This window comes from Amblyraja radiata, chromosome 32 (assembly GCF_010909765.2).
Source record: "Amblyraja radiata isolate CabotCenter1 chromosome 32, sAmbRad1.1.pri, whole genome shotgun sequence".
NCBI lineage: Eukaryota > Metazoa > Chordata > Chondrichthyes > Rajiformes > Rajidae > Amblyraja > Amblyraja radiata.
In genome coordinates this window covers 6,315,825-6,331,882 of record NC_045987.1, presented here as the reverse complement: position 1 = coordinate 6,331,882, position 16,058 = coordinate 6,315,825, and the positions used below count along the sequence as shown (strand labels likewise).

General features: G+C 48.9%; 1 protein-coding gene across 2 annotated transcripts in view; it reads left to right on the top strand.

Annotated features, from left to right (window-relative positions):
- The window catches only part of brd3 (bromodomain containing 3), a 40,644-nt gene extending 29,061 nt beyond the window's left edge, over positions 1–11,583 (top strand). Inside the window, exons 9-13 of one of the 2 annotated variants that reach the window (XM_033049242.1) lie at positions 155–384; positions 3,088–3,380; positions 6,305–6,397; positions 8,712–8,840; positions 10,651–11,583. In XM_033049242.1, coding sequence (XP_032905133.1) covers positions 155–384; positions 3,088–3,380; positions 6,305–6,397; positions 8,712–8,840; positions 10,651–10,778 — 873 coding nt within the window. In that variant the 3' untranslated portion in view covers positions 10,779–11,583. The remainder of the gene's footprint in view (positions 1–154; positions 385–3,087; positions 3,381–6,304; positions 6,398–8,711; positions 8,841–10,650) is intronic. The other variant, XM_033049243.1, reaches the window with a different exon arrangement.
- The last annotated feature ends 4,475 nt before the right edge of the window (positions 11,584–16,058 follow it).

Below are 16,058 nucleotides of genomic sequence, written 5' to 3'. Positions count from 1 at the left end.
CTGACAAAAACCTCCGGGAACCGCACGGAAACCTGGGGCAGGACGCAAGGTCTCCGGAGGTTTCCATTCAGGTTTCCTAAGTGGGACAGGGGCATAACGATTAGTTTGTGTACGTTGAGGGTAATTCTATTATTTGCACATGTTCTCCCCTCAGCTGAAAGCTGTGCACGAGCAGCTGGCAGCGTTATCCCAGGCTCCTGTCAGCAAGCCGAAGAAGAAGAAAGAGAAGGAGAAAGAGAAAGAGAAGAAGGAGAAAAAAAAGAAGGAAAAACACAAGGTGAAGGTTGAAGAGGAGAAAAAGGGGAAGTCGTCACAGGGGACGAAGCAAGTGCAGTCCAAGAAGCACGGCAGCAAGAAGCTCAGCAGTGGGAATGCTGCACCCAGGTGCGACACACTATATCGTCTGTAATTGTGGATGCACACACCCATGGGAAGGCTAGAACGTATTTCTGCCTGGCTCCGTGCTTAGGCCCTGTTGCAGTACTGCATGTACTGGGCAGCACACCTTGGGAGGGTCTTGGAGAGAGTTAGGGAGAGATTTGTAAGGAATTGGAGAGGTGGCAAGTGGGGGTTAGTGGAAGGAGAGTGATGAGGAAGAACAGAACGGGAGAATGATGGGGGGGAAAGAGTGGAGGGGGGGCAGAGTGATCACATGATAGGAGCAGAATTAGGCCATTCGGCCCATCAAGTCTACTCCGCCATTCTCTCATGGCTGATCTGTCTCTCCCTCCTAACCCCATTCTCCTGCCCTCTCCCCAGTGGGAGGATGATGGGGGGGGGGGGGGGGGGGTGGGGCACGGTGGGGGGGGGGGACAGAGTGGGAGGATGATGGGGAGACAGTGGGAGGAGGGTGGCGGGGACAGAGTGGGAGGAGGGTGGGGGGGACAGAGTGGGAGGAGGGTGGGGGGACAGAGTGGGAGGAGGGTGGGGGGACAGAGTGGGAGGAGAGTGGGGGGGACAGAGTGGGAGGAGGGTGGGGGGACAGAGTGGGAGGAGGGTGGGGGGGACAGAGTGGGAGGAGGGTGGGGGGGACAGAGTGGGAGGAGGGTGACGGGGGGACAAAGTGGGAGGAGGGTGGGGGGGGCACGGTGGGGGGGGGGACAGAGTGGGAGGATGATGGGGGGGACAGAGTGGGAGGATGACGGGGGGACAGAGTGGGAGGATGACGGGGGGACAGAGTGGGAGGAGGGTGGGGGGACAGAGTGGGAGGAGGGTGGGGGGGACAGAGTGGGAGGAGGGTGGGGGGGACAGAGTGGGAGGATGACGGGGGGACAGAGTGGGAGGAGGGTGGGGGGGACAGAGTGGGAGGATGACGGGGGGACAGAGTGGGAGGAGGGTGGGGGGGGACAGAGGGGGAGGAGGGTGGGGGGGACAGAGTGGGAGGAGGGTGGGGGGGACAGAGTGGGAGGATGATGGGGGGGGACACAGTGATGGTGGGGGGGGACAGAGTGGGAGGATGATGGGGGGGGGACAGAGTGGGAGGAGGGTGGGGGGGACAGAGTGGGAAGATGACGGGGGGACAGAGTGGGAGGAGGGTGACGGGGCAGGGCGGGGACCGGAAGATAGCGCTGTCGCCAGGGTCTACAACGTGAGCTGCATTGACAGCCGTGTGCACTGGTGAAGAAGGGCTCACCGGTGCAGACCAGCGGCAACAGCGCCTGATTTTAAAGTGACACGACACAAAATGCTGGAGTATCTCAGCGGACTGAATCAGACTGAGGGAGGGTCTCAATATCACCCATCCATGCTCTGTAGAGAACCTGACCTGCTGAATTACTCCAGCACTTTGTGTCCTCCTGGTGGGTGAAGAAGGGTTCGCTGGTGCGCCTTGCCAGTTGGGAGTGGGGTTGGAAGCCAGGGCTTCAAACGGCCGGGGAGATGGTGGGAGCCAGGGATGGGTCGGCAGGTCATTCCATTCACAATTCAGTTTATATTTGTTTTATTTAAGTTTCTAGCACCCCATGTGCTTTAGATACACGGGAGGGGTGTCATTAGTGAGGCAGGGGTGTAATGTTTCATTATCAGGTGACCTCTGTTAGTCCAGAAAAACAGATAATCCAGGAAAGACTCTGGGACTGAGTGCTGGAAAATCAGTGCGCAACCTGTACTATTGTTCTTTCCTGGGTCTTTATCCCATGGTTTAATCAACTCTCTGAGTGAAAAATTCCCGCCCTCCAATCAAAGTAAATCTCTGTATTTTTTTTTTAAATTCCCCTCTTAATATTCCTTGGCATTCAAAACCCTTAACTGTACTAAATGACTAGTTCTTCAAAGTAGCGGGTTGTTTAGTGATTGTGTTGCGCGCACAGCAACTTGGCGCAGCGGTAGAATTGCTGCCTTACAGCGTCAGAGACCCGGATTCGATCCTGATCACGGGTGCTGTCTGTGCGGAGTCTGCACGTTCTCCCTGTGACCGCATGGGTTTTCAACGAGATCTTCGGTTTCCCGCACTCCAAAGACGTACAAGTTTGTCGGTTCATTGGTTTGGTATAAGTGTAAATTGTCCCTAGTGCGAGTAGGATGGTGTTGATGTGCGGGGATCGCTGGTCGGTACAGACTCGGTGGGCCGAAGGGCCTGTTTCAGCGCTGTATCTCTAAACTAAACTAAACCTCACTGGCTTCGGTAACTTGAAAAAGTTGGCCCTAGTGTGTGTAGGATGGTGTATGGGGTGATCACTGGTCAGCGCGGACACGGTGGGCCGAAGGGCCTGTTTCAGCGCTCTATCTCGAACCTAAACCAAAAGCGATTTGTTCTTCAAAGTGGCCGGTTGTTCAGTCATGCCCCTGTCCCACTTAGGAAACCTGAACGGAAACCTCTGGAGACTTTGCGCCCCACCCAAGGTTTCCGTGCGGTTCCCGGAGGTTTTTGTCAGTCTCCCTACCTGCTTCCACTACCTGCAACCTCCGGCAACCACCTGCAACCTCCGGGAACCGCACGGAAACCTTGGGTGGGGCGCAAAGTCTCCAGAGGTTTCCGTTCAGGTTTCCTAAGTGGGACAGGGGCATCAATGTGCTGGGAGAATCTGGGGGCGTTGAGGATGAAGCTGCGCTCCTTGACCATGGCCCCATTACTTTCCTTGTGTCCAGAACCCTGAAGAAGGCAGCGAAGCAGGTGGTTCCAGTCCACGACTCTGAAGAGGAGGAGGAAGCTCAGCCCATGTCGTACGACGAGAAGCGGCAGCTGAGCCTGGACATCAACAAGCTGCCGGGTGAAAAGCTCGGCCGTGTGGTGCACATCATACAGTCCAGGGAGCCCTCTCTCAGGGACTCCAACCCCGATGAGATTGAAATAGACTTTGAAACGTTGAAGCCCACAACTCTGCGGGAGCTGGAGAGATACGTCAAATCTTGTTTGCAAAAAAAGCAGCGGAAACCGTACAGTAAGTGAGAAGATTTGTGGAACCGCAGTGGATTTTGTGTATGTCAGCTGTAATAGCATAATAAGTGTATGAATTACATGATCGCATTTCTCATTCATTCTCCTTGCTCCCCAATCCTGTTAAAGTGTCCCTGTTCCATGCAGCTTGCCCCAGTCACCATTTTCCACGTGTCACCTCTCAGTGAGGGCGACTCATGCTGCATCGATGGCCATCCTGTCCTCATTCCACCATTTTACATACAATGGAGTCATTGCAATGTGATCAGGTCAAGAGAGCATACACACCCTCCATCCTCCGCTCCATCCCTGGGCTGACAGGGAACAGATATCTCCCTGCCTTGGCTTACAGGGAACAGACTGCTCACTTCCTTGGCATCTCCCATCCGGTGTGATATGCTGACGCTGTCCGATCGTCCACCTGCAAACATGGTGACAGCAAAGAGTAGGCCAAGCAGAGCCTTGGGTTCAAGTTCAAGTTCAAGAGAGTTTATTGTCATGTGTCCCTGATAGGACAATGAAATTCTTGCCTTGCTTCAGCACAACAGAACATAGTGGGTAAACCTGGAGCAAAGGGTTAACTAACCTGCTCCGAGGTTTGCACATGTTGTTTCTGTCTCAGTAAATATGCAAGTTGAATGCTGGAGCTGATTCCTGGTGATCATTGTACAAAACGCATGGTTTTGCCTGCATAGCGCAAATGGTCCAGATATTTTAAATGTTCCAGATAGTTTCTGTATCTGTGGAGTGCAGTTCATTTGATGGCCACAGGGGACACCAGGTGGTGGGTGAAGGGCAGCTGGCCAGGCAGGTGATACACGGTTGGGTTGGTTTGTTGTGTTGCCTTGGGCAGCCATTGCTCTATGTTGAGGCAGTAGAGATGGGGGTGTTACAGTGTGTGGGGTGAGTGTCGTAGACCATCTTTGCATAGAGCTGTTGTATGGTAGCGAAGGCAGGACGGGCTAATCTGCCTCTTAAACGCTTGTCATAGAAACATAGAAAATAGGTGCAGGAGTAGGCCATTCGGCCCTTCGAGCCTGCACCGCCATTCAATATGATCATGGTTGATCATCCAACTCAGTATCCTGTACCTGCCTTCCCTCCATACCCCCTGATCCCTTTAGCCACAAGGGCCACATCTAACTCCCTCTTAAATATAGCCAATGAACTGTGGCCTCAACTACCTACTGTGGCAGAGAATTCCAGAGATTCACCACTCTCTGTGTGAAAAATGTTTTTCTCATCTCGGTCCTAAAAGATTTCCCCCTTATCCTTAAACTGTGTGTGGCCCCTTGTTCTGGACTTCCCCAACATCGGGAACAATCTTCCTGCATCTAGCCTGTCCAACCCCTTAAGAATTTTGTAAGTTTCTATAAGATCCCCCCTCAATCTTCTAAATTCTAGCGAGTACAAGCCGAGTCCATCCAGTCTTTCTTCATATGAAAGTCCTGATGCTTTGTCGATGCTTTGCATCCAGTTTTGAGAAATGTGGAGGCTCTAGATTGCTAATTTATCGAGGATCAAATGCACCCTCACACTCTTCTTGCAAGCGTCCCATATATTACTGATGAGCAGGTATGGATCATCACTCATGACCAGCTTGCCTCGTCACTATGCACTTTCTATGGACTATTTTCTCTCGTGTCCTGACCCTAGGATGAGGAAAGAGCACTTTGGACTTAAAAGTGTTCCTTGCTCTCAGCCCTGTGGCCTCCTCTGAAACCATGGTGATTCTTCTATCTGACACCTAGTCAATGGACATCATTCTAGAGTCAGATGAATGAAGGAGTTCCACAGGTTGCGACATTGATGTCCCAGTTCTAACCACAACAAAATAATGTGAGTTTAAACCCCACTGCGGCTATTTAAATTCAGTTAAAAACGAAAAAATAAAAAGGTTGGTCTTGGTAAAAGTGCGACTGTAGATAATCCAAAAATTAAAGTGGGTTCTTTATTACTCGTTACGTTGAGAAGTTCGAGGAACAGAATTAGGCCATTTGGTCCATCAAGTCTCCCATAACCCCTGACACCCTTGCTAATCAAGCAGAAATTAAGGACATTAATTAAGGAGAAGAATCTGTACCCCGTGCCTATTCCTGATCTGTGTGTGACTCCAGAACTTGCACATAAATGCTTCAATTATGACTGTTGTCAGAAGTCCCCTAGCTAGATGCACGGTAGTCTCAAACTGCACGAATGCCACCGCACCTGTCCGCTCGATTTCCAGGGCAACAGGAAGACCAGCCTTGCCCCCAGTTCGCACAACTCGAGGGTGATGGTAGAACAAACGATATAATTGTCTGATGTTGAAAAATCTTGGAGAATTCATTTGTTGCTGGTCCATCTGGTGGCTGCCGGAGAACCATGTACTGTGATACGGGGTCCTTTCTCTTTGCTGCAGCCTTCAGGGTATTCACAGCTGTGCAACGTTACAGAGGTAGCCTGTGTATCGCACACATGTCATTTTACAGTGGTGTCGGACGGAAGTGCAGATGCTGGTTTACACCGAAGATAGACATAAAATGCTGGAGTAAGTCTGTAACAGCGGTCTGAAGTAGGGTCTCGACCCGAAACGCCACCCATGTCCTTATCTTCAGAGATGCTGCCTATTTACTCCACCATTACTGGAGTTACTCCAGCATTTTGTGTCAATCTAATTTTACAATGGCCTGTGCATTTGTGACAGGCGTGCAGTGTTACATTGGCTTCCACATTGAGGTCCACGCGTGTAACGTTAGATTGGATTAGACTTTAGATTTTAGAATCTAATCTAATCTAAGGCCCACGTGTGTAACGCTACATAGCTTTGTGTTAGCTCGTGGTAGTAAGATATCAGCCCAAGTGCCTTTGCACCTGGATCGGCTTATAATCTGTTTTGTTTTCTCACCTAAAAGATCCTTTATCTTTGTTTCAACCACAAATTTGCAGACAATTCCCCCGAAACGTTCATTGGTAGAGATGGTGAGGAACAGCAACACCGATCCCTGTGGGACTCCACTAGTAGCCGGCCCCCATTACCAGGTATACACCGTGATCCGGGTTAACAACCTCCATCAAACCAGTCAATTCCTCCAAGAGAAATTTAGTCCGTTTGCTAAGATTTAACCTTTTCTCCTCCAGATATCATTTTGGGAGCCTCAACTTGACCTCGAGTAACCTCTTATCAGTTCATGGGGAGTGGAGAATCATTCCTTTTAGTTGGTTTCCCAGTTCTGATTTTCTGCTTGGTCTGAATTATTAGGTTTTTAGTTTCAGAGAGACAGCACGGGAGAATGCCCTACAGCCCACCGAGCCCTCGCTGGCCAACGATCCACCCGTTCACACTAGTTCTATGCTATCCCACTTTCTCATCTGCTCTCTGCACGCGTGGGGCAATTTGACAGAGGCCAATTAAACAACAAAAACCCACAGTTTTGGCAAGTGGGAGGAAACCAGAGCGCCCGGAGGAAGCCCACGCGGACACATGGAGAACGTACACGTTCCACACGGTGGTCAGGATGGAACCCGGGTCTCTGACGCTGTGAGGCAGCAACTCCAGCAGCTGTGCCACTGTGCCGACCTCATCAATCTGTCTCGACAGTTAGTCTTAGCCTTCTGCTCAACTTTCTCTCATTCAGGGAACAATCCCACAAAACACATGAAACTGCTTAAGTACCCGATCCTTTAAATGGTCTCAGAGAAATGACACTTGTAATCCAGACTATACTCCTTATTAAATACCACAGGAGTACCAACCATGGGAGGTGTCATGGTCGAGGCGTTAAACTGAGGCCCTCTGCCGACAAAGTTGGGTGTAAAAGGTTCCATTCAACTATTCTGAAGAAATAGGAAACATTGAGTGTCCTAGCCAATATTAATCTCTCTGATAAAACTGAAAATTAAATTTCAGCTCGTTATCACATTGTGGTCCGTAGGATTTTACTGTCTTCAAATTGGCGACTTTATTTCTTAGATGTACGATAAACAGTGGGTGTAAAGGACTTGGGGGCATCCTGTGGCCATGAGAGAGGTTGTGCATATAATACTCTCTGTCTTTGTCAACTATTCTACTGGGTACCCAGTGCGGTTTGTTTAAAATGAATGGAAGGAAGAAATGGTGGCTTCATCGGATCTGGAGCCGGAAATTTGCTCTAGTTGCCATTGCTGCTGAACCTGAGAGTTTGAAGCATGAGCAGGTGCCATGGTTTAGTACAGCCAATAACTTCCAGCCCTGGGGAGAATGGCCTTAACAGATCCGAACAGGGGGTAGCACCCAAAGTACGCTCCTGGTGAGAAACACCATCAGAGGTTTGTTCAAGAACTATTCATCTTCAAAGTTACGCATCCTCTGTCATGCTTTACATTCCTGTCGGTGTCCGTCTGATTTTCCATTAAAGTGTGGCTTTTAATCCATTGCACACATATAATTTCATTCATCCATTTAATGCAGTTCTTCTTCACAATTCTTCGTCAACAGGCATTAACTCAGTGGGGTAAGAATTCAAGGGGCATTGATTCACTGGACTAAAAGTTCTGGTGAGCACTCTTGGTATTTCCCCTCTTTGACAGCGCAGCATTTTCATGGTTTCACACGTCTGACATCGTGACGTGCTCTCGACTCTGCCGTCGAGGTGTGCTCATCAGTGATAGGAGCAGAATTAGGCCATTCGGCCCACCAAGTCTACTCCGCCATTCAATCATGGCTGATCCATCTTTCCCTCTCAACCCAATTCTCCTGCCTTCTCCCCATGACCCCTGACACCCGCACTAATTAAGAATCTATCAATCTCAACCTGCAAAATATCCATTGACTTGGCCTCCACAGCCGTCTGTGGCAATGAATTCCACAGATTCACCACCCTCAGACTAAAGATATTTCGCCTCATCTTATTCCTAAAGGAACGTCCTTTTATTCTGAGGCTATGGCATTTGGTCCTAGATTCTCCCACTAGTGGAAACATCCTCTCCACATCCACTTTATCCAGGCCTTTCACTGTTTGGTAAGTTTCAATGGGGGTTCTAAACTCCAGCAAGTACAGGCCCAGTGCCGTCTAACGCTCATCGTATGTTAACCCAATCATCCCTGGAGAGTTTCTCATTCTGATGCTGCAGCGTCAGAAAGTCAGTACAACCCCAGCGCCAACCCAACCAGCTCCACACCCCATCTCAGCATTGACATTGTTTACCTGGACTGAGAGCTGAAGTGTGTGAAATGGTCTCAGTCCCACCACCCTTCACTAAGATGCAAAGAGTGGCGTGGAACTGAGTGGATTATGAGGGCTCTCCCACTTAATTTTGGTTTGTTCCTCCTGCTGTACAATCTGCTCTTTTATAACAATTGGCCGTTGTGATTCAGCTGCATCGTCAAAGAAGAGCACGGGGAAGTCGAAGGAGGAGCTGGCTCTGGAGAAAAAGAAGGAGCTTGAGAAACGATTGCATGACATGAGTGGGCAATTTAACCACAGCAAGAAACTCAACAAAAAAGGTAAACGGTTCACTTTGCAACTGGAGGGAGGCGTGGACATTAGTCCGTGGCAGCGACCTCAGCGTTTGGGCTTGTTAACAAAGCATATGGAACATGAACAGAACAGGCTAGCGTGGCTGAAAGGCCTTGGTCAAGATGGGGCTAATTCTGGGCACCATATCTGAGGATGGATGTGCTGGCACTGGAGAGGGTCCAGAGGAGGTTCACGAGAATGATCCCAGGAGTGAGTGGGTTAACTTAGGATGAGCGTTTGACATCTAACCAGCTGGAGTTTAGAAGGATAAGTGGGGGACCTCACTGAAACGTACCGAATAGTGAAAGGTTTGGATAGAGTGAATGTGGAGAGGATGTTTCCACTAGTGGGAGAGTCTATGACCAGAGGTCGTATCCTCAGAATAAAAGGACGTTCATTTAGGAAGGGGACGAGGAGGAATTTCTTTAGTCAGAGGGTGGTGAATCTGTGGAATTTGTTGCCAGAGAAAGTTGTGGAGACCAAGTCAATTGATATTTTTAAGGCGGAGATAGATAGATTCTTGATTAGTACGGGTGTCAGGGGTTAAGGGGAGAAGGCAGGAGAATGGGGTTAGGATGGAGAGATAGATCAGCCATGATTGAATGGCGGGGTAGGCTCGATGGGCCGAATGGCCTAATTCTGCTCCTATGACTTATGACCTGTTCACTCACCGACCTGTCGGGGGACGAATGGTCAAATTTAGGCTAGAACGTGGAACATCGAAAAGCACAGAAGAGGAAAAAGCCCTTTGGCTCACAATGCCTGTGGTGAACATAACGCTAAGATAAACAAACCTCTTCTGCCCACATGAGATGCATATCCTTCCTTTTCGATATATTAATGTGCCTTTCTAAAAGCATCTTCAGGTCATAAGTGATAGCAGCAGAATTAGGCCATTGGGCCCATCAAGTCTACCCCGCCATTCAATCATGGTTGATGCATCTCTTGCTCCTAACCCCATTCTCCTGCCTTCTCCCCGTAACCCCTGACACCCGTACTAATCAAAACTAATTAAACCCTCTCAGCCTATCTGTGTCTACTAGTGCCTCTGGCAGTGCATTCTAGGCACCCAGCACTCTATGGAAAAAAATACTTATCTCTGTTACATTTTCCCTTCTCAGCTCAAACCTATACCCTCCAGTTTTTAACATTTCCAACCTGGGGGAAAGAGGTTCAATCTACCCTATCTCTGCCTCTCATAATTTTATATACTTCTATCAGGTTCCCCCTCAGCCTCCGCCATTCCAGAAAAAACAATTCAAGGTGGTCCATCCTCCGGTAACCCCTAATCCATCTTCTGTATTCGATATAGTGTGGAAGCATGCCCTTCCACCCAACTTGCCCATGCTGATCAACATGCCACATCTACACTAGTCCCACCTGTCTGCATTTGGCCCATATCCTTCTAAACCTAATGTGTAGGGAGGAACTTCAGATGCTGGTTTACACCGAAGATAGACACAAAAAGCTGGATTAGCTCAGCGGGACGGGCAGCATCGTTGGAGAGAAGGAATGGGTGACGTTTCGGGTGGGGACACTTCTTCAGAAGTCTGAATTCTGCCTAATTCTGCCCCGTGAACTTACGAACGTCTTTGGGATGTGGGAGGTGGCTGGGGCACCCGGAGAGAACCCACGCGGTCACGGGAAGAACGTGCAAGCTCCACACCGAAGTCAGGATCGAACTTGGGTCTGTGGTACTTTGGGGCAGCGGCTCTCTCAGCTTCATCACTGCCGCCCTGAATTACATGTTGTCGGTTTCTACACTAACATTCGGGTGTTCTCTTTCCCCCCCAACAGCGGATAAATCAGACTCCGGGCAAGGAGGGGGCCCTTCTCGTCTCAGTGGCAGCAGCAGTTCCTCCTCCGATTCGGGCAGCAGCAGCTCCAGCGGTTCCAGCTCCTCGGACACCAGTGAATCCGAATAGCTCTGGTCTGGTTTGGTCTGCTCTTGCCTTGCAACCTGGATGCTGGATGTACAGTTTAGGCACAGAGGACTTGCCCTGCTGCCGGCCTGCACAACCTGAACCATACCTCAGCAGATTCGAAGGCTGTGCTCTATATATTTTAATGGCTGAACTTGCTGCAAGGGGACCCTGACAAGCACATTCCATCGATGATCATTGACCCAGCACACGACCCATTGAGTGCGAGTGGATGCGAGTGTTGCTGCAACTGAGTCGTTGGCTTGAGCGCAGCTTTTGACTGCGTGGGTGCAGGCTGTACGGCGTGCGTGTGTATGTATGTGCGTGTGTATGCATGTATGTGCGTATGTATGTATATGCGTGTGTATGTATGTATGTGCGTGTGTATGTATGTGCGTGTGTGCATCAACCTAATTTATTGACGTCAGACAAACAAATCAATTTGGGACCAATGGAAGAAGATATCAAGCGTCGGATTCCATTGCGTGGGTGGCCGATAGCCTGTGAGATTCTTCACCTTTATATTCAGGCAACACACAGGCCGGTGCTTAGTCACTTTGGGTGCTCGATTCAATCTGTACTTTTTCTTAAAGAGACTTTTGTCGTTTAATTCAGGAGGGAGGGATGGGGGACGGGGGGTGGGGAGGGGGAGGGGGAGGGGGGACAGGGGAAAGTGTACAGCGGGGAGTGTTAAAAAGTTAGGGATCAGGGTTTTTAAAAAAACAACAATAATTTCAGGTTTTACCTCTTTGGGAAATAATTAGGGAAGGCGACGAGAGTGTTTAAAGATCAAAAGATTTGAAAATCATGGCTGTGTTTTTGTCCTTTGTGGGTTTTCTGAGTGTGTCTTGTAATCGGGTATTTTTTTTAATTTTTACTTCGAATATTTTATTCTCTTAAACAGGAAAGAGCTTTGAAGCTCAACAATCCTGATGACAGGCTGATGCCCATGGATAGGACTGATTCTGATTGAGCTGCTCTATCCCTTGGTTAATGACTTCTTGCTCTCCCCCCCCTCCCTCCCACCACCCCTCTCCCTCCTCTCTCGCCCCCCCCCCATCCCTCTCCCAGCGCCCCCCCTCTCTCCCTCATCCCTCCCCCCCCCACCCTCTCTCCCCCCTCCAACCTCTCCCTCCCCCCCCCCCTCGCCCATCCCCCTCCCTGCCCACACGCCCCTCCCCCTCTCTCCCTGCACCGCCTTTCCCTGCACCCTCTCCCCCGCGCCCCCCCTCTCTCTCCCACCCCCTCTCTCCCACCACCCCCCGCCCTCCCTCTCTCCCCAACACCCTCTCTCTCTCCCCCACCCCCCCCTCTCTCTCCCCCGCACCCCCCCCCTCTCTCTCCCCACCCTCTCTCCTCCACCCCCCACCTTGCCTATCTCTGTTACAAATGACTTCTGTTGTCACTAATTGCAACCACTGGCGATTATTTAATGACTGCTTGCTGCGATTTTACATAATAACCCGTCTCACCAAATTTCTTGATCAACTATTGGTTTATTTCTGTTAATGCATGCCCTGTACCTCCGAGCTTTTTACTCATTCTCCCGATTTTTTAGAGGTCCAATGCCTGGTCCTGGATTTTGGACATAAACTTAATCATCGCACCAAACCCCCCCCCCCCCCCCCTGGTTTGGGTTTTGAAATATTTTATTTTCCCTTGGAAACTTGCCTTTTTATGTATTGTGCATGCAGGTTTACAGCGACTCCTAATATTTTTAATGCTGTTTACAGTTATAATTTTAAATTCTGTTGATAGAACATGTTGATGTAGTGATTGCTTATTGTATAAAGCAATGTGTCAGTACTGCCTGCTCAACAGAAACCATCTACTCAAGTATCGTGAGACCTCTTATTCTTTTGTTTCTTTGTCTACACGTTCAGAGGAGGGAATAATGTGGGTCCCATTTTTGCAGGGTTCAGAGTTTTCATAATAAATTCCAAAAGTGTTTACAGATGTTTTTTAGATTGTTCCTCTCTTGTTTACTCTCTGCCCTCATCTGTTCTCTTTCGCAGTCTCCAATCATTAGTTTACTTCAGAGACACAGCGTGGAAACAGGGTCGTTGGGGCTACCTGAGTCCACGCCCACCACTGATGGCCCATACACCAGTTCGATGTCATTCCAATTTTACATCCTACACACTAGTGGTAATTTACAGAGGCTATTTCTACCTGCAAACTTGCACTTCTTAATTATGTTGGAGGAAACCACAGCACCTGGCAAAAACCATTCACAGTCGCAGGGAGAATGTACAGACAGCACCCGTAGTCAGGATCGAATCCTGGTCTCTGGCACCGTGAGGCAGCAACAGGTCTACCACTGCGCTACTGTGCTGCCCGCCAATCTGTTATAACTCTGGCACTTCTTGCACTCATCTCTAACCTGCATCTTTCCTGCAGTAGCTCGTGAATTGTCACTAAAATATTTGTGCAGAAAGGAACTGCAGAAGCTGGTTCGTACTGAAGACGGACACAAAGTGCTGGAGTAATTCAGCGGGTCAGGCAGCATCTCTGGAGTAAAAGGACAGACGATATTCTGGGTCAGGACCCTTCATCAGTGATGCTGCCAGACCCATTGAGTTACTCCAGCACTTTGTGTCTATCTTCGACAAAAACTTTAGTATTGTTTTTTTTTTTTAAAGTCTGAACTTCCTCAAATGATGTGGACTCATCCTCATTGATCACTATTACACCCAGAAAACATGCTCACTTCTCCCTCCCTTCCTCACTGAGATCCCACTTCTCCTGCCCTGTTGTGTGTGTGCTCTGAATCAAGCCTAATAATCTTCCATGGTTTCCTCATTCTCCTATCTTCACTGTCTCTGGCCCCAACTCCAACTGAATTTAATGCTGGGATAAAGTTGAATGAGGAGCATTATATCTCGTGCTCCCTCAACATATATTAATGTGGCAATCTTGTATTAGCTGTGGGTCACAACATGAGGAACTGGAGGCTTATGTCTGACTCCATCCACCTTTTAAAACATGTGGAACGAGAGTTTCCCCCGAGTTGTGAAAAGTTTGTGCTTCAGAAATCCTCAAAAAAAGAATGAGCTGAAAAGAAAAGAGCAAAATTGGGTCGGGAGAGAGAGCATATGATACATGAGAATCAGACTATTTGTTGGAAGTTCAGGTGGGACAGAAATCAAAAGAGGCAGAGAGAAGCCATGGGAAAAAGTCTGGCAGCAAACACAAAGTGGAATATAAAAATATTCTAAAAGCATGGATGTTTTCTGGGAACTTCATTGTTTATAATATATTTTAGACGTGTATGTTGATGGTATGATTAGTGGTGACCGATTTCTGCTGAGTGGTTAGCACGTGACCAAAAGCTTTTCACTGTACCTCGGTACACGTGACAATAAACTAGACTGAAACCAAAAGTTTGCGGACAACTAAATAGTTCAGTTTAGAGATATGGTGCAAACAGGCCCTTCGGCCCATCGAGTCCATGCCGACCAACAATCACGCTAGTTCGATACTAAACACCACGGACAGTTTACAGAAGCCAATTAATCTCCAAACCTGCAGGACTTTGGAGTGTGGGAGGAAAACAGAGCACCTGGGGAAACCCACTTGGTCACAGGGAGTATGTGCAAACTCCGTACAGACAGCACCCACAGTCAGGATCTAACCCGGGGTCTCTACCGCTGCGCCACCGTGCATTAGTAGATTTGGAGAGAGTGAAGAATATTGTCCAGGGGTTCTGCAGGACATGGATAGCTGGAAAGATTGGTGCAGTGGTGGTAGATGGAAGTTAATACACAATAGGTGCAGGAGTAGGGCATTTGGCCCTTCGAGCTAACACCACCATTCAGTGTGATCATGGCTGATCATCCCCAATCAGTACCCCGTTCCTGCCTTCTCCCCATATCCCCTGACTCCACTATTTTTAAGAGCCCTGTCTAGCTCTCTCCTGAAATTAAGTTGAAGTTAAGCCGAACGTGGGAGGAAAGCATTTTGTGAAGTCAAATTCTGGTAAGACGTGCAGGGACCTAGGAGCTTTGATGTACAGAGAGAACTTGGGATGCAAGTCCATAAATCCCTGAAAGTAGTGATACATGGAGTTGGGTTAGCAAAAAAAGGCATTTGATATGCTTGGAAGATAGGCGCAAAATGCTAGTACAAGTCTATCTTAGGTGGAAACAGCATCTGCAGTTCCTTCCTACACATTTGGTATGCTTGCCAAGATGGGCCAAAGCGGGGCTGTATAATGGATGAGTTGGAATGTCATCTTGTGGCCGCACAAAACTTTGGTGAGTCCACTCTTGGAGTATTCTGTAGTTTTGCTTGCCACACTGCAGGATGGTCCTGCTATAGAGAGAGTAAGAGAAGGTTCATGAGGACGTTGCTTGGAGTGGAGGCTTCAGGCTTGTTCCTGTGCTGTATTTCAATAACACTTTGGTTAGGCTGCATTTAGAGTATTGTGTGCAGTTACAGTTGCCCCATTACAGAAAGAATGTGGAGGCTTTGGAGACGGTGCAGATGTGATATACCTGAATTTAGATGCAAAAAAGCTGGAGTAACTCAACAGGTCAACTTTGGAGAAAATAAATAGTTGACGTTTCGGGTCGAGACCCTTCTTCATGCTGCTTGTATTGGATGGTATTAGCTACAAGGACAATAGACAATAGGTGCAGGAGTAGGCCATTCGGCCCTTCGAGCCAGCACCGTCATTCCATGTGATCATGGCTGATCATCCCCAATCATTACCCCGTTCCTGCCTTCTCCCCATATCCCCTGACGCCGCTATCTTTAAGAGCCCTATCTAGCTCTCTCTTGAAAGCATCCAGAGAATCTGCCTCCACCGCCCTCTGAGGCAGAGAATGCCACAGACTCACTACTCTGTGAGAAAAAATGTTTCCTCGTCTCCATTCTAAATGGCCCCTGGTTCTGGAAAGGTGGGACAAACTTGGATTGTTTTCTCAAACTTGGAGTGTTGGAGGGGTGATCTGAGAAATGTATAAAATTATGGGAGGCACAGATAAGATGGACAGACAGAACCGTATCCCCCTCAGGGTGGAAATGTCAAAGACTGGAGGGCAAAGCTTTATGGTGAGAGGGGCAACATTTGAAAGAGATGAGTGGAACTTGTTTGTTTTTTTCTACGCAGAGGGAGTGGTGGGTGCCTGGAACACGCTGCCAGCGGATGCGATAGTCAGGTTAAAGAGGCTGAAGAAGGGTTTCGGCCCGAAACGTTGCCTATTTCCTTCGCTCCATAGATGCTGCTGCACCCGCTGAGTTTCTCCAGCACCTTTGTCTACCTTTGATTTTCCAGCATCT